Below are 24,578 nucleotides of genomic sequence, written 5' to 3'. Positions count from 1 at the left end.
GGTTACCTAGTAAGCTGGAAAAGTAAAAAACAAATAGTTGTGGGTAGATCTAGTGCAAAGGTTGAATATCGAGCAATGCCTCACAAGATTAGTGAGCTTATGTAGATTAAATTTGTTCTTCTTGAATTTGGTCCACTTACTAAAGTCCTCTGGTCATGAAGTGTGATAATAAGGCGGCCATCTTTATTGCAAACAACCTTATATTCTACGAAAGAACTAAACATATGGATGTTTATTGCCATTTTATTAGAGATGTGGTGATGTAAGGAAAAGTGGTAACAAGTCTTTAGACCAGTTGGGGGATGTGTTTATGAAGCCATTGAGAAGATATGTACATGTATCCTTCAGTGACCAGCTGAGGTTGTTTGATATTTACTCTCCAGCTTCAGGAGGAGTGTTAAAGTATCAACTCATTGGTATTTTGGTCATTTCATATATTATGTTTTTATTTTATATGATGTCTGTTAGGTAGGCAATGTCTTCATATGCCTATGGTTCATTTTCCATTCATTTTAGAGGTGTATTTTAGGAGATATGTAAGCTTATGTTTTGAAGGGTATTTCTGTTTTTTCTGTAAAAAATCAGTAATACCCTCATTAATAGAAAAGGAGGCATCCTTTTTGAGGCACACACTCCAAAGCAGCTGCTGCTAATCTCCAAGCTTTTCTTCTCTTATTTCTCTTCTTTTTCACCCAAATATCAGATTTTTCAGTGCTCTCTCTCTCTTTTTTTTGTTGAAAATGATGGTGCTTTATTAATGAGCTGGAGAGCATTGATGTTACAACATTTTAAGGTATAACATAGGGTACAAGTCGCTCAAGGAGCTAGAATACAAGTGTGGCCTGCTGCCAGGCTGTCTCTGCCCACCCCCTTTGTGCTCTCTTGACTCTTTTGTCTTTACTAAAATACTATTGTACGTATTTGCTCATTTCTAGGGATGCTTACTGCCTTAATTCCTGGCTTACTGATTGTTTGGACGACAAAAATATCTGTTGAAATCTAAAACAACTAGATGAGGAATTAATTAATATTAATTCTTGCATTGAATCCTTCTGCTGTTGTTCATCTAATTATATTGAAAAAAGTGGTCACTGCATTCTGTCTCCAAGTACTCTCTTGAAATGTAAATAATAATATATCAGTTGAAGGACCCAACATGACAGAGAATACCCATCACAAAATAAGACTCCTCCTGTGCCATTTCTGTCTGGCCAAATCCAAATTAATATGAACAGTGTAACCACCTAATTTTGAAGAAAACACCGCAAAACCTTTGTTCAACTTGATGTTTTGGAATTGGGATGCTAGTCAAACTTCCATATTGTCAGATTAGTAAAAAATTAGTTACCAACAATTCAAGATGCTGGCCAGTCATTTAATAAGAACCCATTGTTCCCTTAACATTAGTGGCACTTGTGTGCTTCTCATAGCTGATTTCAAAATCTCAAATAATGCCACAAAACCAAGATATCACATGTTAAAGATAAATACTATCAATTTGTTTTTTTTAGTTTTTAAAGATAACTAATGTCACTAGAAAGAATTAATAATAGGATCCTAAATTTTGACTAAAGTTAGACGTCAACACACGGTAAAAGGCAATGTCAAAGCTGTAATTTTTTTTTGTTTGAATAGCAGGATTTTTATTAATAATAAATATCGAAAGATTTCTTATTCTTCTTAAAAAAAAATATAATGAAAGATTACTTTAAAACAAAAAGAGAATTACGACATCAGGATGGAAAGATAACATGTTGATGTGATCTCCCATCTTTTGCTAAAATATCGGTTAATGTATTCCCTGATTGATTACATGCATGAAACTAATTTGCCTAGCTTGGATGAGTTCGTCTATTCGAAGAAATTCTCAGTCAAATTGCCATGGTGGATCAGCTATAATAAAGATTCAAAACTTCACCATTTTGTGTAGTCTAGATATTTGAGAACTGCACTGTGCAGGGATAATACTTACCTCAACTTGGCCTTTCAACAAAAATAAAAATAAAAAATAAAAAAGGATGCTTGTTATGACTTAACTCCTTTCAAAAAAAGAAGAAGTTATTACTTAACTAGCATAGTCAGGACTACATCATGCTAAAAATGATAGATAAGCTGACCTTCTTGGACCAGAACTAAGCATGGCAATTATGACTTAACAAAAACACTTCTTCTTATAAAATAAGAGAGGATGACAAAAGATTCAGCAAGATCTGGATAAAAGACCAGTTTGAAAAAAAAAAGTGGATAAATGAAACCTTCACAGATGCACCCCAGGATAGTGTTCAAATGAGTTTCTGCACCTTTTCGTATCCTCTTGTATTGTTGAGCTCAGCTTTGGCTTTCAAAACCTTGGAACATTCATACTCCATCGGTCACAGTGATGAATGCTGAGACTCGTGTTATTCTCTGATCAGTTGATTGTTAGATGCTTGGAAACTCTGTTGCTAACCATCTTGCTAATTTATTTAAATATTTACTTGAGAGAGAGTTTTAGCTTGTTTTGACACAAAAGCTATCATATTTATCTTTTCAGCTTCTGGAGGAGATTAGACTAGGATTGGAATTGAATGATTATGGGATGCAACAAAGGCGTATTGCACACATGCGATTCTTGGGAGAACTGTACAACTATGCGCATATTGAATCATCTGTGATATTCGAGACACTTTATGTGATACTTATTTTTGGCCATGACACACCGGAGGTAAGCGGTTTATTCTTGTGTTCTGGTAACTTCTTATTCACCCAAATTTGACTGGGAGGTCTTTGAATGTGATGCTTTGGTTTATCTTAAAAGATTATAATTGGTTTCAGCTATGGGAAACCCAGAGAGACACCAGTTGAACTGGTGTAAACTTGAGCTGGTCTTTGCCCAGATTTGGCTTACTTAAAACACCTGGTTTGGAAACCCCAAAAACCAACCATGTTAGTTGAATAAAAAAATAATAGCAATAGTGATGCAGCACGGTGGTTTAGATTTGAGGAATAACAAAATTGAATTCTTCTTCTACAGTATGGATAACCTATATTTCAGCAACAACTTAGAAAACTTAATGCAAGTTTAATAGGTCAAGCTTGAAGGACAGAAAGTAGGATTTTTGCAGCTGTTAAGAAAAATAGAAAACGGATAAGAAAGAACACCTAGGATAAGTTTATGCTACAGAGAACAAAAACCAGAACTTTATCCAATTAGCAAAGGAATAAGATATGTGCTGCATATGAGGGCCTTTTACCGGCATACCAATTAACAAAATGGGAAAGTCCTATGCTGTCTAAAATAAGAAATAAACTTCAGTTTGGACTTTCTAAATCTAGTTTTACTTGCTGGAAAAGAAATTCAAACTAGGAAATTGTTTCTAAAGACTTGCTAACTTTAGGCTACACTAATTTGGAAATAAAGACTCAAACTTAAAACAGAAAATTACCACTACAAAATACTTTCTAATTGAAGCTTTTAACAACAAGTAACTTGTCGCACTATTCATAAAAAAAAAACAACAACAAGTAACTTGTCTAGTTAAATATGCTAACTTGAGCATTCTTGAAATAGGATATTGTAACTTAGAGAGACTTTCTAATTTAAGAGTTTCTATTTTTCGAACTTGATGCCAAAATAGGAAATTCAGAGACTCCTTTCTCTTCTTTCATAAACATGGGAGATTTTGGGGGTGGTGTCTTATCCTTAGATATTCTTCAGCTAGATATTCCATATTACAATGTGCTGCATCAAATAATCAGTTGTATGTTGGTTTTAATTCTTCTGTTATTTAAAGTTGTATGCCCAATGGTCCTAAATAGACCTGGTCTCTGCTTTGGCACCTAGTTTGTGGAAACATTGGTGCCTCCAAAAGACACGCCACTACTGGAAAGAAGGATGTAATAAAATATGTACTGGTGATGCTTCAATAAAGTGCAACTACTGGAGCATCTGTGATTCCATGCATGTGCTAGAGATGCTTCCACTGTGGAACCTTTACTTCTGGTGTCATGCCTTTCTGCTTATTGTTTCCAGACTTTGCAGCTGGGAGTAGTTTCACATCTTATAGGATGTTGAAGATGTTGGAATCCCCCAGAGTCATGTTTGCTTCCTTGGCCCCTGAATTGCATCATTGACTTTATTTATGATTTCAATAGTCAAGCATGAATAAGAAAAGAGTTCGAAAGAACAATGATTATTTGGACACAGTTGGAAGGTTATCAATTCTAAACTACAGTAAACTTTCCTCAGAGACATCTGATAAGAAGATCATATACATGATCCTATTATGTTCATAGTCTACAAATTATAATGATTGAGTAAACATTTTTTCTGTTGAAGCATATATATCTAAAATGACAAGAAATTCTAAACTATAGTAAACTTTCCTCAGAGACATGTGACAAGTAGATTGTATACATGATCCTATTATGATCAAAGTCTGCAAATTATAATGATTGAGCAAACATTTTTTCTGTTGAAGCAGATATATATATATCTAAAATGATATGTGATGGGTTGCTATCATTAGGCAATAGATGTTTCTTATGCTACCTTTTCCTTGGGGAATAGAACATACTCCTATAGAGTTGTTCTCTATTGATACATTAGTTTTCTACATTTGCTTTGTATTTGGCTCCTAACTTTGGACTATATTTCCTTCGCTGCATTAAGATCCGATGATGTCACATCTTCTAATTGAGTCTTAATTGTTTGTTTTTTTTTCCGTAAAGCAAGATGTACTGGATCAGCCTGAAGATTGCTTCCGTATTAGAATGATTATTACACTTCTTCAAACATGTGGCCACTACTTTGACAGAGGTTCTTCCAAGAGGAAGCTTGACAGGTTTCTGATATATTTTCAGAGATATGTTCTAAGCAAAGGTTCAATACCTCTAGATATTGAGTTTGACATTCAGGTCAGTGGTAAAATCTTTTGGCTACAGTATGATGGAAATGCCGAATTTGCACATTAATCCGTCTATGCGTGTTACCCAACTACAAAAGAATTTCAGCTGAAGTTTTGAGGGGTGTATATGGCGGATCTGTATGCAGACTGAATAAGCACACCTACGTCTGCTACATCTGTTATAGTATGTTGAAAGCAAATCACATTTTTATTGGTGACGAATTTCTGCATCGTGGGCAGGACAACCAACACACACCTGTGATGCATCAGTTCCTTGCTTAAACTGGGACTGTTCATTAACAAAACTTTGAGTCGAATTTTAATTATTTGATAATTTTCCATTTCTATGTGCTTTACAAATTATGAGTATCACTTTTAGAAAAAAACAGATTATATCATCCAGGTTCACATTTATGCTTTTGTTGTGCCCTATTTTCTGTGCACTCATAGATGGAAAAAATGTGCAGGATCTTTTTGCTGATTTACGTCCTAACATGAATCGCTACTCCTCCATTGAGGAAGTTAGTACAGCTCTGGTTGAACTTGAGGAACATGAGCGTAATGTTGCAACTGAGAAGGCTACCATTGAGAAGCAAACAGCAGACATTGAATCCCACAGACCTTTGACCCAGATGAATCCTTCCATCCTTGCCTCAAATGGACCACGCTCAGTTGCAAATGGAGTTGAAGAAAATGGTGGGGTACACGAAGACATTGAGAGCAACAGTGATTCAGATAGTGCAAGCATTGATGTGGAAGGCACCCATGATGATGAGGAAGAGCTCTACGAGGATAAATCAGATCACCATGATGATGGGTGTGACAGTGAAGATGATGAGGGTGGTGGGCCCATGGGTTCTGATGAAGATGAAGATGTTCAAGTCAGGCAAAAAGTTGTGCAAGTTGATCCTCAGGAAGAAGTTGAGTTTGAAAGGGAACTGAAGGCCTTAATGCAGGAGAGCCTGGATTCAAGGAAATTGGAACTACGTGGTAGACCAACCCTGAATATGATGATTCCAATGAATGTTTTTGAGGGATCTAAGGATCATGGGAGGGCTGGGGAGGGGGAAAGTGGTGATGAGACATTGGATGAAGAGGGCAGTGGAGGGCAAAACAAGGTCCGTGTGAAGGTACTGGTAAAGAAGGGTCACAAGCAGCAGACAAAGCAGATGTTTATACCTGGTGACTGTACGCTTGTGCAAAGCACAAAGCAGAAAGAGGCAGCTGAGCTGGAGGAGAAGCAGAACATTAAGAGGCTGATTTTGGAATACAATGACCGGGAGGAAGAATTTGTTGGTGGAACTGGCACCCAGCCTATCAATTGGATGCAGACAGGGGGGAGCAGACCTTCGGGTCGTGGTGCATGGGAAGGAGCTAGCAGACCGGGTGGCATGCGACAGCGGCATCACTCATATGGACTTTATGGAAGGAGGAAATGAGTTTTTCAGGTCAAGGAAGCAAATATCTTCAAATAAGCATACTGGTCAGATGCTTCATTTGTCTTTTCCCTATACATAACTGTTGAAGAATCTGGTTCAGAACTAGGCATAGGTTATTCTCGACCTTTGCGGCAATTCAGTCAGCACCTGAGATTGACTACTCTACACAGCTGAGTTCTGCACCATCTGTTATTTTGCCTCTTGAAGAGAGCTGCAGTTTGTCATGTTCTCTCTATTCTTACGGCCATGTTTTGGAAGGGCTACTACTTGTATCCGTATCAAGGCTACGTCTTGCAAGATTGTGTTGTACAGAAGATTTTACAAACTAAATAGATTTGATCACTGCTGTGGTTTTCCTTGCTAGCACTTTTCACTGTTTTTTTACAGTGGGATCACTGCTTTGGTTTTCCGAGTAATCATTTTATCTGTGCTTACAATGGCACAACCTAACTCTTTGTACTGCCAGAAGATAAGAAATAGGAACTTTTCGAATTGGCAATTTTTTTTTTAACCTCTAATTAAACTGTCAGTTTGATCACTGCTACTGTGATAGTAGCATACAGTAGTACAATGTAACCAGGTCCGGATGGGGAAATGCTTTCCGAACGAGTGAAGTTTACTAGCCGCTTCATAGAGCAGCATCAAAGATCAAAGTATCTATCTAACTCGCTCAGAGCCAGTATTTATCCCGGTTTCCCCAGTGTCAAATATTAAAAAGTCTTTACAATCTTTCAGGAATTTGTATTCCCTGGTACTCGAGATTTTGGTTATCGAAAAATCATCGTTGGGAAATGAATCGATAATTTATCGTACAGTGATTGAATGAGAAATGTACAAAAAATGTATTGAGGCCTCTTATCTGTATGGAAGACGCTTAGAATCGAAATGAAAATGAAAAATATAGGTTCCAGTCGCTGGTTTTCAACTAAAAGTGAATCACTGCACAGCTACTTTTTTACTCTTAAAGAACAATTTCCCATTTTCTATCTTGAGTGGAAAGATGAGTGCAAAGGCTTATCCTTAAGTCAATTGCTTGGACAAACTTCACTGGGTTATCCTTTGACAGCTGAGGGAAAAAGTATGATGCTTTCTATTTTTCACTTTGTGGAAACAAAGAGCCATTCACAGTAAAGGTTCAGTTTTAGAAATAGTTCAATATTTGTCATTGTTATCTTTCTTTTCCAAAGGTTGCATCTATGACCTCATGGATAGCATCCAAAGCACCTTCCAACTTTGCAAATCTAAAATCTTGGATGTACACATTAGATTAGTTTATGTCTCTGTCCATAATAAAAAAATATGAATCATTTTCACAATGTCAAATTATGTGCAAATGATTAAACCTGATGCAAGTAAAAGCGTCTATGCCTACTCTGGTCTGGTCCTTTGGAATTGACTTGCTCTATATTGAGAATAGTCCCACATAGGTTGCAAAGTGATGCACAACCTATTTGTGAATTAGAGTCATGCTTCTGCAAAAAAATCAGAGTGGTTTATCAAGGCTAACTACGGGGGATAAGAACAACCAAGGAGGGTGACCCTCTCTCTTCCCTCCTCTTTATCCTCATTGTTGAATACCTATCGTCAATGGTCTACTCAGCCAAGAGAGTGGGATGGCTTAGTATGGTTGTCTTTCAAGAGGAGTTTGACATCACTCTATTGCAGTTTATTGATGATACTTTTTGTTTTGGTGATGGTACTCTTGACCAGGTTGAGGATTAAGGCTCTCCTCAGATCTGGTGGATGACTTTAACTTTGTCAAGATTTAGGTTCATGTAAAGGACACAATGATTTGGCTTCTTAAGGAGAATGGATGGTTCACTGTTTCTTTTGCTTGTAGACATCTCATGGACTGATCTTGACCTCTTGTTTGGCGTCTCATGGCTCCCTAAAATTAAATTATTTCTTTAGAGTGTTTGCCTTAATAGGATTCTCACTATTGATAATATTGAAAGACATGACATCATTATCCCTTGCCCCCTTTGCCCCTTATGCAATCTTGAAGAGAAAAGTGTGAGTCACCTACTTCTGCACTATTCATGTACTTGGCAAATCTAGTCCCCTCTCCTCGGTAGTTTGGGGAATTCAATATTGTCTCCTCCAAGACCTTTGTGGGATGAGCCACTTCTCTTTGGGGATCCGTATCATCAAGTTGGACAAAGTCCTCCTCTCAGCCTACCCTGCTCACATTTTCATGTGCCTTTGGAAAGAAATAAATAATTATACATTCAATGGCAAGTACAAATTGTTGATAAAGTTATTTGTTGAGCCACTAGCCTTTTATCTGTCTAACTTCACACCGGGAAGGAGTTCGATAGCGTAAGGAATTTCCCTCTTTGCACTAACTAGCGCGTGGTTGCCCAAATGTCTATTCCTTCACACCTCCTACGGTTGTGAGTTGGGAGCCTCCCTCACGTGGGACTCTCAAGTTCAACTTTGGCGGGAGTGCCCTTGGTAACCCTGGAATTATAGGCTTTGGTGGTATCTTCTGTGATGCTGATGGTAGCTCTTTCATCTCATAGTTCTTTGAGCGTGATTGACTCTACTATTGTTGAGCTTTCTGCCCTTCTTCATGGTGTTCTTATTGTTTGGGATTGTCTCAACGACTCTCTCATCATTGAAGGTGACTCCAAAGTGTTAATTCATTGGTGTTGTTCCTTGTTGATTCCTCTGTGGCATCATTGGGATGTTCTTTTAGATATTTTTTTTATATTGTATTGTCCATTTCATGTACTTGGTTTCATATTTTCACATCAATAAATTCTTTTGCTGATTCTTGTGCTAAACTAGGAGCATCATTGTAATCTCTTGTTGTAAGAGGAAGACTCTCTTAATGTTTGCTCTATTCATCACTTTCTAAAAACAACAACAACAAGTGAAATAGATTCCTACCTCAACATAAATTAGCTTGCAAGCAAGAGCATGGCTAGTTTAATGAAGAAGAACAGTAATGAGCTTGAAAGGAGTTAGCAACACTGTCCTCCATAACTACAAGTTACAAAAATGTAACATGAGAATGTGTTAAAAGACACCCACGTGTAGAGGCTTAACATGGCTAGTAAATAAGATTTTTTATAGAGATGACATAGAATTAAAATTATACAAGCTGATGTATATCCTCTAACGTCCTTTTCTATTTGAATCATGTAGCCCTAAGGGCATTGTAGTTATTGTTAATACTTTGCCACAACTATAAATACAACCTCAATGTATGAAGTAGAGCATTCAAGCATCTTCCTCTTGGCTCAAATTGTCCTTACACATCTCTTTTCCTCCTCTTTCTCTCCCTTGGTTTCTTCTTTGCTCTCTCCGAAAAGCTAGAGTTACTCTCTCTTTCTCCTTCCCTTGAGATCTTTTGTGCTTATGTGGTGGTCCTATAAATCAACACACACACAAACACATAAATAACATGTAAAATTATCTTGAAGGTTGTTTGGGAAGAGAAGCAAAAACTATAGGAGATCGAAAAGTAAAATTATGTGTTGCTTATGCACCGGTAAAACCCTTCAGAATCATTTTGAAATAAACAACCACAATCAAAAGAAATATCATTCTTTTAACTAACCCAATCCTGAGACAAATTATTGGATATAACCTTGCCTAGGCTCACATTCTTGTATATGTGCACATAGTTAGTCAGTGTGTGTTGGGCTGAGGGGGACCAGGCCTAAAGCGCCACGTGTGCAAGAAGCCAGTCACACGTGGGGTGGGAAGTTTCCGTCGTTTGATCTCGTACTCTACCAAACAGGGAGGCCGTTGCAACTCGCCAGACCCGTGAATCGAATAAAAGCTTCAAATCTCTTCATTTATTTGGAAACCCATCTTTCCCCGTGACTTCATTATCTATCTTCAATCTCCTCTTTAATGTCTTCTCTGTCAGCTCATTGCTTGCTGGCTTCCTTCTTCCCGATTTTCTTTTTTTACCATGTTAAGCTTTCTCAGGCTCGCATTTATTGCAGAGAATTCCAGGTGACAACACACGATTGATATGTTATTTAACAAGTGTGCCGTTATCGCTTACCTCTCGTTTTAACTCCCTCTTGTTCCTTTGCTCTTCCGCTGCACTTCGTCGCGGCTCTGTTTACAGACATGAGGTGCTCGCTTCTGCTAATTACGTCAACGGCCGCCGTTTTGTTTGGCTTTTTTCTTCTCACTCCGGGTTCTGCGTTTACCGTGATCATGTCGGACTCGAGTGCCCCGTCTGCGCTCGTTGACGCCCCGCAGACTGGGTTCTCGATGAAGAAGGATGGGGGGCGGACGGACCCGCACGAGCAAAAAGCCGTGTACGAGATCATGAAGGCAACCGGGAACGAGTGGGCGACCACCATTCTGGACGTGTGTAAAGAACGATGGCATGGCATCGAGTGCATGCCTGACAAGGATCAGACCTACCACGTTGTCTCCCTCTCCTTCGGAGCCCTTTCCGACGACACCGCTTTTCCGACATGTGACCCGGCGCGTTCCTTCCTCTCCTCTGCCCTAACCAAGCTCCCCCACATCCGCACGCTCTTCTTCTATCGCTGCTTCACCGGCAACCCCCAGCCGATCCCCTCCTTCCTGGGCCGCCTCGGTCCGACGCTCCTGTCGCTGGTTCTTCGTGAGAACGGTCACTTCGGTCCCATCCCCACTGAGCTAGGGAACCTCACTCGTCTCCGGGTGCTCGACCTCCATGCTAACAATCTCGCCTCCTTCATCCCTCCCTCCATTTCCAAGCTCACCAGTCTTCGATCACTCGACCTCAGCCACAACCGCCTCGCGGGTCCCATTCCGGAACTTCCCACGGAGTCGCTCACCGTCCTCGATCTCAGCAACAACTTCCTCGCGGGTCCTTTACCTCCGAGTATCGGGTCCGCTCGTTCCTTGATCAAGATGGATATGAGCCGGAACCGTTTATCGGGTCCCATCCCGGACACTCTTTCGGGTATGAGCTCCCTGACATTGCTCGATCTCAGTTACAATCAGCTCTCGGGCCCACTCCCGACCACTCTAGCCACCAGCCTGGTCTCCCTCCGGACTCTAATACTCAAATCCAATCCGATGGCATCGACCGAAATCCCACCCGACGGATTCTCTCGGTTAAAGAATCTGACCGTTCTGATTCTTGCCCAGACGGCTCTGGGTGGGCCCATACCAGAATCCCTGGGTCTGCTACGCGGCTTGCGGGTGCTGCACCTGGACCAGAACCGTCTAAACGGGACCATCCCACGGAGTCTCCGGGACCTGAAGAACCTGAAGGAGCTGAGGCTGAACGACAACCAGCTGGTGGGCCCCATCCCCTTTCAGAGGGAGATGGTATGGCGGATGGGAAGGAAACTGAGGCTTGCCAACAACTCCGGCCTCTGCTGTCAATCCGGTGACGACAGCGTGGGGGACCCAGCCAGCGCCTCGTTCTTATTGGGCATCGGGTACTGCGACCCGGAAGGCGGGCCCGATGCCTGGCCGTCGACCACGCAACACCTTTCCTCCCTCGTCCCCTCCCCGTCCCCTCCCGGAGAATCAACCCTCGCGGTCTCGTCGTCTTCGCGGACCTTTCCGCCCCATTGCGTCAACGCGCTGGTCCTCGTCGTCGCGCTTTGGTGGTGCGACTGTGATCGTATTCGTCGCCGTTTCTGTAAAAAAAATGTAACATGTAACTGTACGTGCTAATTCGCTCACCCATATGCGAGATTTGAACGAAAACAGATTTTCTATTAATTCCACGAACAATAATGGCGGCTTTGTGGCATTTTCTCAGAACGCGTAGTCGATGGCAGTAGGGTTATTGAATACACGCTTTTTCACTATCTTTACAGAAGACATGAGGACACAGGAAAAAAGGGGGAAAGAGGCAAAGAATCGTGGGAGTGATAAGTAGAGTGGGTCGTCGCTGTAATGGTAATCGGCTGCGTATTTCTATCCAGTTTTCTCTCCGTCGTGCGGGGAAGTAGTGGCGTTTTTATCGGGAAGTTGAGTGATTTATTGACTCGGAAGCTGAAATGTAGGAAATGGAATCGGTCCGATATTTATATTATACATTATGAGATTGAAAACAAAATATGAATTTGCTTTGATTAATTTAATTAAATGATATCTCTGTCATCAACTAATATGATTTAGTTTGAGCTTTTCAACACCACAACTACCATGATTAAGGCAATTTGCAAGTCTATTAGACTTGATTGAGCAATTGACACTGAGATTTTTTGGGTTAGGTGGAACAATTAAGATGTTGACCGCTCCGTCAACCTTGTCAACTGTAACCAGGCGAGCAGGAGATCAAATAAAAGACTTGAAAATGAATTCTGAAGAATACTTTTTAGGAAAATTCTCCTCTTTTCTGCTTTGCCTTAATCCACTCTTTTTTAGTTTACTAAATTTTCTTACTTTTTAGGTTAAATATTTTTAGTTTTAGTAAGGGGTTTTGTCGCTTTGTCGCCCTCGGACTGGAACGTGGAACGAGAACATCCGCATCCTTCAAATCCACGCCATCCTCGAAATACCCGAGAATCTCGCCGGAGTAAACCGCGTCTTAATAAGTTAGTCTGCTTATCACTCTTTGATTTTGATAAGCCAAAATGATAAATTCGTCCGCTTATACGTTGCCTCTTCCTCATCCCTCGTTTTCGTTTAGTATTTTGTTTTGTTTGTTAGCTTTCTCTTCCCACTGTTCTTTTTCCCTTTGGGATTGTTCCGCCTTGGACCCAAATAGGTTTTGTGGTTTTAGAAGCCAGAGCAGCGGAGGAGTTAAGATCTGCTAGTTTTTTGGTTGGGGTGGAAGGAGAATCGGGAGGTGTGTGATAGCTACCTCTCTTATACCCTGTTTTGAAGATTTTGTTTTAATTTATTTATTTCTTTTTTTTGGGCTGCAGAAAAAGGGTTTTAGTTTGGAATTCGGACGATCCTTAAGGTTGGGAGATTTTTGGCGTTGATCCGGAAATATGACTTCGCTCAGCAGAGAGCTCGTCTTTCTTATCCTTCAGTTTTTGGAAGAGGAAAAATTCAAAGAGGCGGTTCATAAGTAGGTTATCATTTTAAAAATCTATGTCTTTTTATGGATTGTAATTGGATTTAACGTTTTTTTTTTTTTTTTGTCTGAAGATTGGAACAGGAATCAGGGTTTTACTTCAATATGAAATATTTTGAAGATGCTGTTATTAACGGCGAGTGGGACGAGGTGGAGAAGTATCTTTCTGGTTTTACTAAAGTTGATGATAATAGATACTCGATGAAGATTTTTTTTGAGATCCGTAAGCAAAAATACCTGGAAGCGCTTGATAAGTATGTTTCTCTAATTTTTTTCTCTTCCCTTCTCTTTATTTACTTTTCAGGCTTCTGGATTGAGAGAAGCGAAATGGTTTGATACATTTGTGTATGGAATCTGTAGGCATGATCGGTCAAAAGCCGTCGACATCCTTGTTAAGGACCTGAAAGTGTTTGCGGCATTCAATGAAGAACTATTCAAAGAAATAACACAATTGCTGACACTGGAAAATTTTAGGTAAAAGCTCTTTAATTAAACGGGGTATCCGGCTGTAGATACTTTTTGCGAGTTCCTACTTAAATTTTCAGCCATTTGACTAGTTATGGAACCCTTTTGTGCATCCAATTGTTCAGGGAGAATGAGCAACTATCGAAGTATGGTGACACCAAATCTGCAAGGAGTATAATGCTTGTCGAACTTAAAAAGCTGATAGAAGCTAACCCACTTTTCCGTGAAAAACTTCAGTTCCCTGGACTGAAGACTTCCAGGCTGCGAACCCTAATCAATCAGAGGTAAATTGCAGATTGGTTTCTCTCTCTTATTCTGCTTATCTTTCAAATTTTTGTTGGCTGTAGACTGTTGCTGCTATTCTCCTATGCTTTTTGTGGTTGGTGTGATCTGGTTGAAGTTGTCAAATGTATGAAGATGATCAATGTGGCAGTCATTAGAGAAGTTTTGCTTTCTAGAAAGATACATGTTTCATCAATCCTGAGCTTGGATTTACTTAAACGTCATGATTGAATAGGACTACTTGCATGGTGGGTCTCAAAGAACATATTATCTTCCTTTTTTTTTTTTTTAATAATGACAAGAAAGTTGATCCCATTAAGAGAGTCCCAAAGGAGATAAAGTATAAAGATTTAATGATACAAAAGATATGGCAGTAAGAAACACAAGATACATGAAAAAAAAAGAATCAAAGTGGGAGGCTAGTATTGACAATGGGTTGCCACCAAGTCGGCCCTTCCCATTGCCAGTGCTTCAGCTGTGCTCACATTTATATCTTTACAAATGTCTTCTATTATAACGATAAATAAGATGGATTATAATTATTTTTAATGTTTTAATGTATTAATTAGATGATTCTCAATGCATTGTAAGAGTGCTACAATAATAGGAGTTATGTATATGTGAACTTAAATTGTGTCACTTCTGACATCCTATATTTGGCGCTCTTGGAGCAATCTAGTATAACCCTTGATTTTACCTATATGTTTATCTTTATTTGTTTTAGTTTACTTTGAATATCTTCTTCTAAGTTTTGGGTGATTTGAAGGTATTTGCAGTTGGCACCTTGTAATTTTCTATATTGTCACCTTCTAATATTTGAATGTAGATTTGATTTTGATGAAACTGCTATATAATTTCTTCATATATATTTTTTTTCAGTTTGAATTGGCAACATCAACTTTGTAAGAATCCGAGACCAAATCCAGATATTAAGACCCTTTTTGTTGATCATAGTTGTGGACAACAAAATGGGGCTCGTGCGCCTTCTCCTGTGAATAATCCAATGATACAAGGCATGCCCAAACCCTCAGGGTTCCCCCCACTTGGGGCTCATGGAGTAAGTGGCGAATCATGATGCCCTGGCTTTATTTGTAAAACAACCTTTTTTAATCTGTTGGGTACTGATTGTGGTGTTTCTTTTCTAGCCCTTTCAGCCAGGATCTGCACCTCTTCCTACTTCACTTGCAGGGTGGATGACAAATTCCTCCCCTGTTCATCCTGCTGTTTCAGGGGGACCTATAGCCCTAAATAACCCTATGAATGCAGGTGATTGAAGTTTACGAGTTGTGGAGCTCAGTTGGTTCTTTACATAACTGGAGTTGTAATCTGTTACTGATTCTATTTGGTGTTGTTTTCTCATCGTAGCTGCTATCTTGAAGCGGCCAAGGACCCCTCCAATGAACAGTTCTGCCTTGGACTGTCAAACAGCTGATTCTGAGCATGTTCTGAAGAGAACTCGGCCAATGGGCCTAACTGGTGATGTATGATGTCATATTTTTTTTCTAACTTCAAGTACCATTCTTTTCTAGAAACTTTTTTTCTGTTTTTGCTGATTAGTTATTTTCTCTAAGTTAAGGGAATTATGTGTTTTTTGCTAAAAGTAAATCTTGTTGCAGGTCAATCTCCCTGTGAATATTTTACCTGTTGGATTCACTGGACAAGGTCATTCTCGGAGCCATTACTCTACTGAGGACCTGCCCAAGACCGTAGCTATGACTCTAAATCAGGGCTCTTCTGTAATGAGCATGGATTTTCATCCTGTCCAGCAGATCCTTCTGCTTGGTTAGTTCTTCTGGGCTTTTAGACCCCCCTCTCCTCTTCCCCCCATCTTCCTGCACTTGGTTGACTGAATCACTTGGATGATTGTAAATTCAGTTGGTACAAATGTGGGTGATATTGGACTCTGGGATGTGGGATCTAGAGAGAGACTTGCTCTTAGAAACTTCAAGCCTTGGGACCTAGGCACATGTGGGGTGCACCTTCAGGTGCGTCTTGGCATTTGTAAATTTGAAGCTTTGACTTTTACTTTTTTTCTGTTTAAACAGCAATCTGTTGCATTTTTTATTGTAAGCATTTTTTATCATATCTTGAAACAGGCTGCTTTGCTCAAGGATCCTGTCGTGTCTGTTAACCATGTCATGTGGAGTCCAGATGGATCACTCTTTGGTGTGTACTCCTTTTTCTGCTCTTATTGTTCTGATATGATGATAACTAGAGTAGTTGATTTCATGTCTTGTGAGAAGCTGGATTCTTAGGTTGTCAAATGCATTGTTTATGAGGGGTTGAAATTTTAATCTTTCAGGAGTTGCTTATTCCAGGAATATTGTGCATGTATATTCCTACAATGGCAGAGATGATCTGAGGCACCACCTAGAGGTTCTTAGCATAGTGAATTGTCATCTTTATATTTAAAGATTCGCCATTGTATATCATTTACAGAATTACCTTTTTGGTCATGCAGATAGATGCCCATGTTGGCAATGTTAATGATCTTTCTTTTGCTAGTCCAAACAAGCAGTTGTGCATAATAACTTGTGGTGATGATAAAACCATAAAGGTTTGTTGATATCTTCACTCTCTAAGTAAGTGGATTTCTGGAATGCTTATTCATTGCTTGAAAACTATATGCTGTTGCAGGTATGGGATGCCATTACTGGTACCAAACAGTTCACTTTTGAAGGGCATGAAGCACCGGTGTTCTCAGTTTGTCCACACTACAAGGAAAACATCCAGGTAGTATTTGCAATTCCATATTTGTGCTGTGGAGAAGGTGCTAGCAGTATCTTCTACAGCTTAAGACTCATTGAGCCTGAAAGTTAGTGTTCTTATACGTGATACTTCTTAGTACTATAAAGCATATTTTTTCGAATCAGATTATAAAAATAGCTTGAAGCTTATAAATAGTTGTATGATAGGACTATATAATGTGAATGGTTTTGGAAAAGAAAAATTAATGATAATGTGAACCTTTTATTTATTGCATTGTGCACAATAATAGCTTGAACCGATGATAAATGACATTGTCCTATCAATTGAGTGTTAGGATGCATGTAATCTAATGTGTTTCCTTTTTAGGACATATTGATGCTGGGTGGCAGAATTGGTTGGCCTAATATTTTGACAAAAAGAAAATTTTGATATGCTTTGTTTGTCTATGTTTTCTGTTTCAGTTTATTTTTTCAACAGCCATTGATGGAAAAATTAAGGCATGGCTATACGATAATATGGGCTCGAGAGTTGACTATGAGGCACCGAATAGTTCGTGCACAACCATGGCATACAGTGCTGATGGAACAAGGTCTACAAATTTTAGCATCAGATATTCCTTTATTTACTCCAGTGTTTTTGCGCTATCAACTTTAACAAAAGACCTGTCTTTTGCCAATTTATAGGCTTTTCTCATGTGGAACGTCAAAAGATGGGATATCTCACATTGTGGAGTGGAATGAAAGTGAGGGTGCTGTAAAGCGGCAATATCAAGGTCTTGGAAAGCGATCCTCAGGGATTGTGCAGTTTGACACCACAAAGAACCGGTTCTTGGTTTGTGGAGATGAGTTTTTGGTCAAGTTCTGGGACATGGATGTGGAAAACATACTGACCACTACTGATGCAGAAGGTGGATTGCCGGTAAAGGGCTGATCTCTGTGGGTTTTTTGTGTTATAAAGGCTATCTGCATAAAGGCTTAGCCTATTGTTTCACTTGTGTTTCAGAATTCTCCTCGTGTCCGGTTTAACAAGGAAGGAATCCTACTTGCTGTATCTACAAATGACAATGGGATAAAGATATTAGCAAATGCTGATGGGCTTCGACTACTGCATACTCTTGAGAATCGCTCTTTCGATGCTTCTAGAGTTGTTTCTGAGGCTGCATCAAAGGTAGCTCCTTGAACGTTTTTTGTGTACTCAGATTTTAGACATGTATATGAAAATACTAAAGTGCTTGTATTATTGAAGTCTCTTCAAGGAGTTAGTCCTCTGGGACCCATCATTACTGCTGCTGGTGCTAGTATTGGTGTTGGTGATCGAGGTGGTCCAGTGACTGCTGCAGGAGAACTGGTAAGTCATTTGCAAATTGTTTGCTAGTGACTTGTGAGAAATGATCAAATGCTGTACATGTGTAAGGATAGATTTGAGTTGTTGCCAGGATCATTCACATTGTTAAATATGATTGAATTTTTATAGAATGGAGACCTCCGCAACATTGGAGACATAAAACCCAGAATTGATGATTCGTTAGAGAAATCCAAGATATGGAAACTGGTGGAAATTAATGAACCTTCCCAATGTCGCACTCTCAGGCTACCTGATACTCTAGTAGCCATAAAGGTAAGGGTGTTGAAACGATTTTCATCTTTAATGGTTCAAGAAATGAAGCATATCAAAATTTTACATTCTTCTTCTTAATGATAAACTCTGCATTTCTGTTTCTCAAAACTCTGCAGTATTATTTTTCAACTCATGGAGGTGTTTCACCACTGTTGCAATCCCTGTTCTTGTTTTGAATCGTTTCAAATTGTGGGTTTTGTGCATTCAAACCAAGAAAATAGTCATCTTTGGGAAAAATTTCTATATTTCTTCTCTATCCTTTTCCATGTCCCTCCATTAGCTTACCAATCTTCTCTTTTTTTTAGGTTTCTGTTATACATTTGTGAATGTCATAAGAACTAGAAAAACAAGAGTACTTTCTGGGGGAAAATAAATTCTTGTTTAGTGATATGACCTTTGTCAGAGCAAAAAACAAATGCTATTTTCTGCAAATATTCATTCATTCTAATGAATCAGTTAATTTCTAGTGTGAGGTTTTTGGTTCAAGTCTCACCTGGTTTGGGGTGTAGTGAGCAAGTGTAATTGAATTATGTGGTTTTCTTCCTAGTAAACATTTCAGCTCTTCTTTTACTAATACCACAAATGTGAGAGCTGGTTTTCGATATTTTTGTGGGTACACATCTTTGTGGATGCATAGAACTTCATCCAGAAAATCTGTGTCAATGATTGCTGCTTTGAAAATGTCATAGAAACTGACCCTCTGAGGTGACTGGGTCTGGTTGAGCCTACTTAATGGGTTTTGACTGCCGGTTGGCATAGTATGATGTCATAATGTTTACAAATAAAAAATTAAAAAATTTGTATCTCAAAAAAAATTGTTTGATTGGGGTTGTGGGAACTTTCTTCCTTCGATCTTTGTATTATAGAGGGGGAGGAATCTCCTGCTATCCCCCATCATTTAGAATGAAGGGAACAGGGTTGCTGCCTGCCTCAGGGTGAAGGGGGGACGTTGATCCCCTTCACCCCCTTTTCTGTTGGCAAGGGAGGAGTCCCTGTTCTTTGTCAAGCTGGGAATTTCCAAGTGTTATAGAGTGACCCCTGTGATTGGGCCTGGTCAGCCAGTTCACCCAACCTAGCATGGTCAAGTTTCTGGATCTCATCACTTCTTGACCGGGATAGATACGGGGTTTGGTTGAATCTGGTTCAATCGGCTGATCTGGTCTAGGTTTATAGCATTGATAATCAATTAGGAGAAGGATTTCTTTGTTGCTTTGGTCACAATTTCTTGTGTTCTCTTCTTTCTTAATGTGATTCATGTAACATTAATTCTTGTTCTTATTCGGTGTGATCATGCCGTCTTCTCTTCAATAGTATTTTTACCTTTAATAGTCTTGATAGCTTTGTAGCTTGCCTGTCCAAAGACTTTTAAAAAAAGAACCTTTTAAAAAGGCTTAAACAAAATTAGTAATTATTGTTTCTATATAAATAGTTTTCGTAAGCCCTCAGGTATTGTTCTTGTTCAAATCATCTGAACATAAGCTATTGATCCTTTCTATTTATATAGAAATTCTTGTGGTTCCTTTGATCCTTACATCTCTCTCTAATAAATCATTCCAGGTGTCTAGGTTGATGTATACTAATTCAGGTGTTGGCATACTGGCTCTAGCATCTAATGCTGTTCATAAACTTTGGAAATGGCAAAGAAATGAGCGAAATTCTATTGGAAAGGTTTTGGTTATTTCTTTTCTTGGAGCTTTTTCTTTGAACTCTGTAAAGGATATTCAGCATTTAACTGTCAAATGTTTCTCCAGGCAACTGCGAATGTACCCCCAGTGTTGTGGCAGCCAGCAAGTGGTATATTGATGACAAATGAGATTAATGATAATAATCCTGAAGAAGCCGTGCCTTGCTTTGCACTCTCAAAGAATGATTCCTATGTTATGTCAGCTTCAGGAGGGAAAATTTCTCTTTTCAACATGATGACATTTAAGGTAAATGTGATACGATGCAGAAAATTTCACCTGGGTGCTCTGTGGTGTAGCTATGGAAGGGTTAAGAATGTGAGCTCAAAGAAAGATCTTTTGGTTGTCAGCCTATAAAACCCTGTTTCGTGATATTGCAACATGTAGCCATCTTAAGGAGTTTCAAAGAAAGCATATCTGAACAAATGACGAGACATGGACGTTCACGTTTCGTCACTTATTTGTGTTGCAGTATTTGAAGTTTTTTCCAATTGCAGACAATGACCACATTCATGGCCCCACCACCTGCTGCCACATGCCTTGCTTTCCATCCTCAGGACAATAACATCATTGCCATTGGCATGGACGATTCTCAGATCTTTATTTATAATGTCCGCGTCGATGAGGTTTGCACTTCTTCTGCCTTCATAAGAAGCTAAGCTATAACTATGTTTTACTGCTTACTGCTCATGGTAATTTAAAATGAAAATTAACAGTTTTTTATATGTTTTCGACACAGATTAAAAGCAAGCTCAAAGGACATCAGAAGCGAATTACTGGTCTTGCATTCTCCAATGTGCTAAATGTCCTTGTCTCATCAGGTGCTGATGCTCAGGTATGCTAAATGATTGAGAAAACCCTCTCTCTCTCTCTTCCTCACACACACACACACACACACACACAAATATGTGCACACACCGAGAGTCTATGTTGTGGAGGAGACGAGGTGATTTGATCATGAATTTGGTTTTTCAGCTATGTGTTTGGAGTACAGATGGATGGGAAAAGCAGGCCAGTAAATTTTTGCAGGTTCTGTCTGGACGGGCAGCAACATCTCCTGCAGAGACACGTGTCCAGTTTCACCAAGATCACATTCACTTTCTTGCTGTGCATGAAACACAGATTGCTATATATGAGGCTCCCAGCCTTGAAATGGTTAAACAGGTTGGTGCCATTTAGGTAGTGCTTCATGAGTGCCTTTCTTATCATGTTTCATGCTTTGATATCAAAATTTGTTCCCCTTTGCCTCAAAAGTTTTCTACTTAACACCTCTACCTTTGACATGTTAATCTATTTCTTTTCTGATCATGATAACTGGATTTGGTCACAGTTTGTAGCACGAGAATCAAGTGGGCCCATCACGCATGCAACTTATTCATGTGACAGCCAGTTGATATACACAAGTTTTACTGATGGGAGCATAAGTGTCTTCACTTCGTCAAACCTTAGATTGAGGTGTCGGATTAATTCCACGGCATATCTACCAGCAAATCTTAGGTACTCACGTGTATCATTAAGTGATCTGTTGGAGGCTACAAGCTGAATGTTATTATTTAATTCGTGTTGTTATACATGGAGAATGCATAAAATTGTGGCGGGGATGATCTAATTAGACTTAGAAAAAGCAAAGCAGATCCCTGAGTGGCAAGCTGAGAGTGCCTAAATGCTTCTGCTCTTAAGAATTAATAGGGTTGTCTGAGTAGCATGACTATGTGGTGCACCCAGTTCTACGATAAGTCATTGCTGTTCTATTTTGGACTATGTGATTCATTTTTTATTCTTTGCTGACTAACTATCAAAATCTTTTCAGCTCCACTGTATATCCACTTGTTGTTGCTGCGCATCCCTCTGAATCCAATCAGTTTGCTCTTGGTTTAACTGATGGCGGAGTCCAGGTCCTTGAGCCACTGGAGTCAGAAGGAAAATGGGGTACAGCAGCACCACCCGAGAACAGCGGTGGTCCAAGCGTTGCATCGAGTTCAACCCCTGTTACCGATCAACCACCAAGGTGATAACGTTGGAGGCATTGGGTGCCTATACTGCAAGAAAGAACAAGTACAGTGGGTGTCTATTCTGAGTCCATGTTTGAGCCCTTCTTCTGTTCAAGGTACCTTTGGGGATACCCCGGAGAAAGAGAACCTTCGGGTCTTGCAGACCGCGCTGAAGGGAAGTATCAATGTTTTCTCTGTATGAGGCCCTGTTAACTTGGAAGATATACAAGGGTAGGGCGGCAAGAATTCGATATCAGATGGCGGAGAGTTGTCAATCATTTGTCAGTCACAGTGGAAATAAGGAGTAGCGAGTTTTATTTATTATTTTTCGATTTCTTGATTGCTCACATAGCTTATATATACCTTGTATTCAGAACTTTAGGGATGGTTGTCTTGTCCATTCAATTGGTTATGTTTAATTCAGAACTTTAGGGTTGGATGTCCTTGTCCATTCAATTGGATACATTTTTTGGTTCCTGTATCGAGAACTAAGAAGAGTTGTCACTGGGGATCTGTAAATTCAGTTAATTTCATTATTTTCCATATCATTTCCCAATGGCATATTGACCGATTTCTAAATCGAGTGAGGGGTTGGCTTTTTTAGGTATCTGGTTTTAGAATCAGAGTTTTGGGTCGATATCAACATTGATGTATGCTCCATGAAAGAACTGTTCTATCCCTAAGTTCTGAATACAAGGTATATATGAAACAAGTGTATCTCTTGTAGGCTAAGAACATCCTCCAGTTCCCTTTGAAGGTAACTTCTCTTCCCGAATAAACCTGAGCATTTTGTACTCCTACTACGGGGGCCTGAACTGCAGCTTACTGGGATTTTAGAACGTTGATCCTATGTTTGATGTTACCAAACAGAGGCCTTGTTCTATATTGTCAATGTCTCTTTGCTTGCTTCTAGTTTTGTTACCATAGTGTTAGGATATTTAGGATGCTCAAAGCAACATTAGAGATGAAATATTAGAGTTGAAATGAAGGAGTAAAGGAGAATGATCTGATGTACCTTGAGACAAATGATCGATTTTAGCTAGTGCACGATCTTAACGTTCACCCACTCCCATTAGACCAAAAGTGTATGTGCGACAAAGGAATCTAAGGTCCACTACCTCAGTACTGAAAACAAAATCTTTCCCCTGTTAGTACTCTTAGTTAGAAATTTATATCCCAGGAAAAAGGAAAAAATGGATTTCCTATTATATATATTTCCAAGAAACCTTCAATATAAAATCTTATTAGTGCCTTACTAAGAAATTATATAAATTTCTTAACATTTTCTCATAGATCATGTTAGTGCATTTTCCAAGGAAATAAATAGAAATTATTAATCAGTTTCGTACAATAAAATTAAATTTCTAAAAAAAATTGATTATGTTAAATCAACTATTATATTCTATATATTGTCCTATATTTGAGCTATTATATTGTTACCAAAAGAATTAGTTAATTCAGATTGTTCATTTCTCCTTCATCTCCTTAATATTGAGACTATAGGCTGGTTAATTAGTTACTCCAAACCATCTTCTTCTTCATCTTGATTTTATCCAAATTTTACATCATCCCTAATAATTTTTACCGTTTCCTTTCATTCAATCCCTTCATCATTGAGATTTGATATCTGTATAAAATTTGTGAATAACGTAACATGAAATGACAATTTTCACTTGAATCATGTATAGGTATGGAAGTGCTCAATCTAAAATTGTAAACTGTTGTTTTCACATACCAAAGGTCCTCTCAGTTGTGCATATTAATAATGAATGTCGATGGTTGAATAACTCTCGTACTGTCCAAAGGGAGATGATTTTCATCATATTCATGTATATGATATCTAGTTAAACAATAAGGTGTCCAAAAACCAAGCAAGTTAGCATACCCAACATCTACCAAGTAATACTTTCCTATAATATGAAGCAATAATAGTAATGAATAAAATTAAAGCAAACGTGTACAAAAATAAATAAATAAAAAAACATATTACCTCTTGGGACGACAAGTCCGCTATATATATCTAATGCGAGTATCAACTTTGGATTCTTCCCACCCAACTACTACGAAAGTAAACTCTAAATTAAAATTATAAATTGGCATCACATTTTGTGATACATACTATTTTCGATTCCCATCCCTAACAGTATCCTTGCAAATAATATGACCTTTAGGTAAGTCCTATCAATAGTTCCAATGCAATCATGAAACTTGCATATTAAAAAGTAATATAATTATTCTTTTAAAAAATACATAAACAATAGTTGTTTACCTTAAAAATGGATAATAATTACCATTACTCACTATTTTTTTATAAATATTTCTAGTTGAAGAGGACGTATGTAATTATTTTTAATTTGAGTATCGTTTTTAGTATTTTATTGAAACATGTACTAATAGTCCAACTGAACATCTAAACCATTCAATTGACACCGGATATCTTTGGCTCTAACCTATGTAATTGTGAATATAACAACTTATTCTTTAACTTTAATGCTCTTGGTGTC

At 38.8% G+C, this 24,578-nt stretch overlaps 3 protein-coding genes across 3 annotated transcripts in view; all 3 read left to right on the top strand.

Moving 5' to 3' along the window:
• The window catches only part of LOC137941890 (regulator of nonsense transcripts UPF2), a 30,506-nt gene extending 23,711 nt beyond the window's left edge, over positions 1 to 6,795 (top strand). Inside the window, exons 15-17 of the mRNA XM_068787501.1 lie at positions 2,534 to 2,704; positions 4,711 to 4,896; positions 5,354 to 6,795. Of these exons, the coding sequence (XP_068643602.1) occupies positions 2,534 to 2,704; positions 4,711 to 4,896; positions 5,354 to 6,325 (1,329 nt within the window). The 3' untranslated portion in view covers positions 6,326 to 6,795. The remainder of the gene's footprint in view (positions 1 to 2,533; positions 2,705 to 4,710; positions 4,897 to 5,353) is intronic.
• A 3,682-nt stretch (positions 6,796 to 10,477) lies between these two features.
• Positions 10,478 to 12,019, top strand: LOC137941978 (protein TOO MANY MOUTHS). Its single transcript, XM_068787628.1, has one exon. The coding sequence runs from the start codon at positions 10,505 to 10,507 to the stop codon at positions 11,969 to 11,971; it is 1,467 nt and encodes a 488-aa protein (XP_068643729.1). The 5' UTR covers positions 10,478 to 10,504; the 3' UTR covers positions 11,972 to 12,019.
• Positions 12,020 to 12,943: 924 nt separating this feature from the next.
• Positions 12,944 to 22,617, top strand: LOC137941929 (topless-related protein 1-like). Its single transcript, XM_068787543.1, has 26 exons — positions 12,944 to 13,094; positions 13,174 to 13,322; positions 13,403 to 13,582; positions 13,689 to 13,802; positions 13,919 to 14,077; positions 14,955 to 15,132; positions 15,221 to 15,341; positions 15,441 to 15,556; positions 15,692 to 15,857; positions 15,951 to 16,060; positions 16,172 to 16,241; positions 16,378 to 16,451; positions 16,537 to 16,632; positions 16,713 to 16,808; positions 17,246 to 17,373; positions 17,468 to 17,702; positions 17,787 to 17,951; positions 18,030 to 18,131; positions 18,258 to 18,401; positions 19,959 to 20,069; positions 20,153 to 20,332; positions 20,581 to 20,709; positions 20,823 to 20,918; positions 21,059 to 21,247; positions 21,414 to 21,580; positions 21,894 to 22,617. The coding sequence occupies exons 2-26, from the start codon at positions 13,243 to 13,245 to the stop codon at positions 22,093 to 22,095; spliced, it is 3,408 nt and encodes a 1,135-aa protein (XP_068643644.1). The 5' UTR covers positions 12,944 to 13,094; positions 13,174 to 13,242; the 3' UTR covers positions 22,096 to 22,617.
• Positions 22,618 to 24,578: the final 1,961 nt, after the last annotated feature.

Source organism: Aristolochia californica, unplaced genomic scaffold, assembly GCF_029961685.1.
Source record: "Aristolochia californica isolate CCGP_79_NKW_82.1479 unplaced genomic scaffold, dmAriCali1.0.hap1 SCAF_9, whole genome shotgun sequence".
Classification (NCBI taxonomy): domain Eukaryota; kingdom Viridiplantae; phylum Streptophyta; class Magnoliopsida; order Piperales; family Aristolochiaceae; genus Aristolochia; species Aristolochia californica.
The sequence above is the reverse complement of the archived record's forward strand: the minus strand, read 5'-3'. Positions and strand labels throughout refer to the sequence as shown.

What these genes read in the sequence shown, in the direction of transcription:
- LOC137941978 (XM_068787628.1), top strand. Translation starts at nt 10,505, where the DNA reads ATGTCGGACTCGAGTGCCCCGTCTGCGCTCGTTGACGCCCCGCAGACT.
- LOC137941929 (XM_068787543.1), top strand. Translation starts at nt 13,243, where the DNA reads ATGACTTCGCTCAGCAGAGAGCTCGTCTTTCTTATCCTTCAGTTTTTG. An exon ending in ATGCAGAAGGTGGATTGCCG is followed by an intron (nt 17,703 to 17,786) that starts GTAAAGGGCTGA and finishes CTTGTGTTTCAG; the next exon opens with AATTCTCCTCGTGTCCGGTT. An exon ending in TGACTGCTGCAGGAGAACTG is followed by an intron (nt 18,132 to 18,257) that starts GTAAGTCATTTG and finishes GAATTTTTATAG; the next exon opens with AATGGAGACCTCCGCAACAT.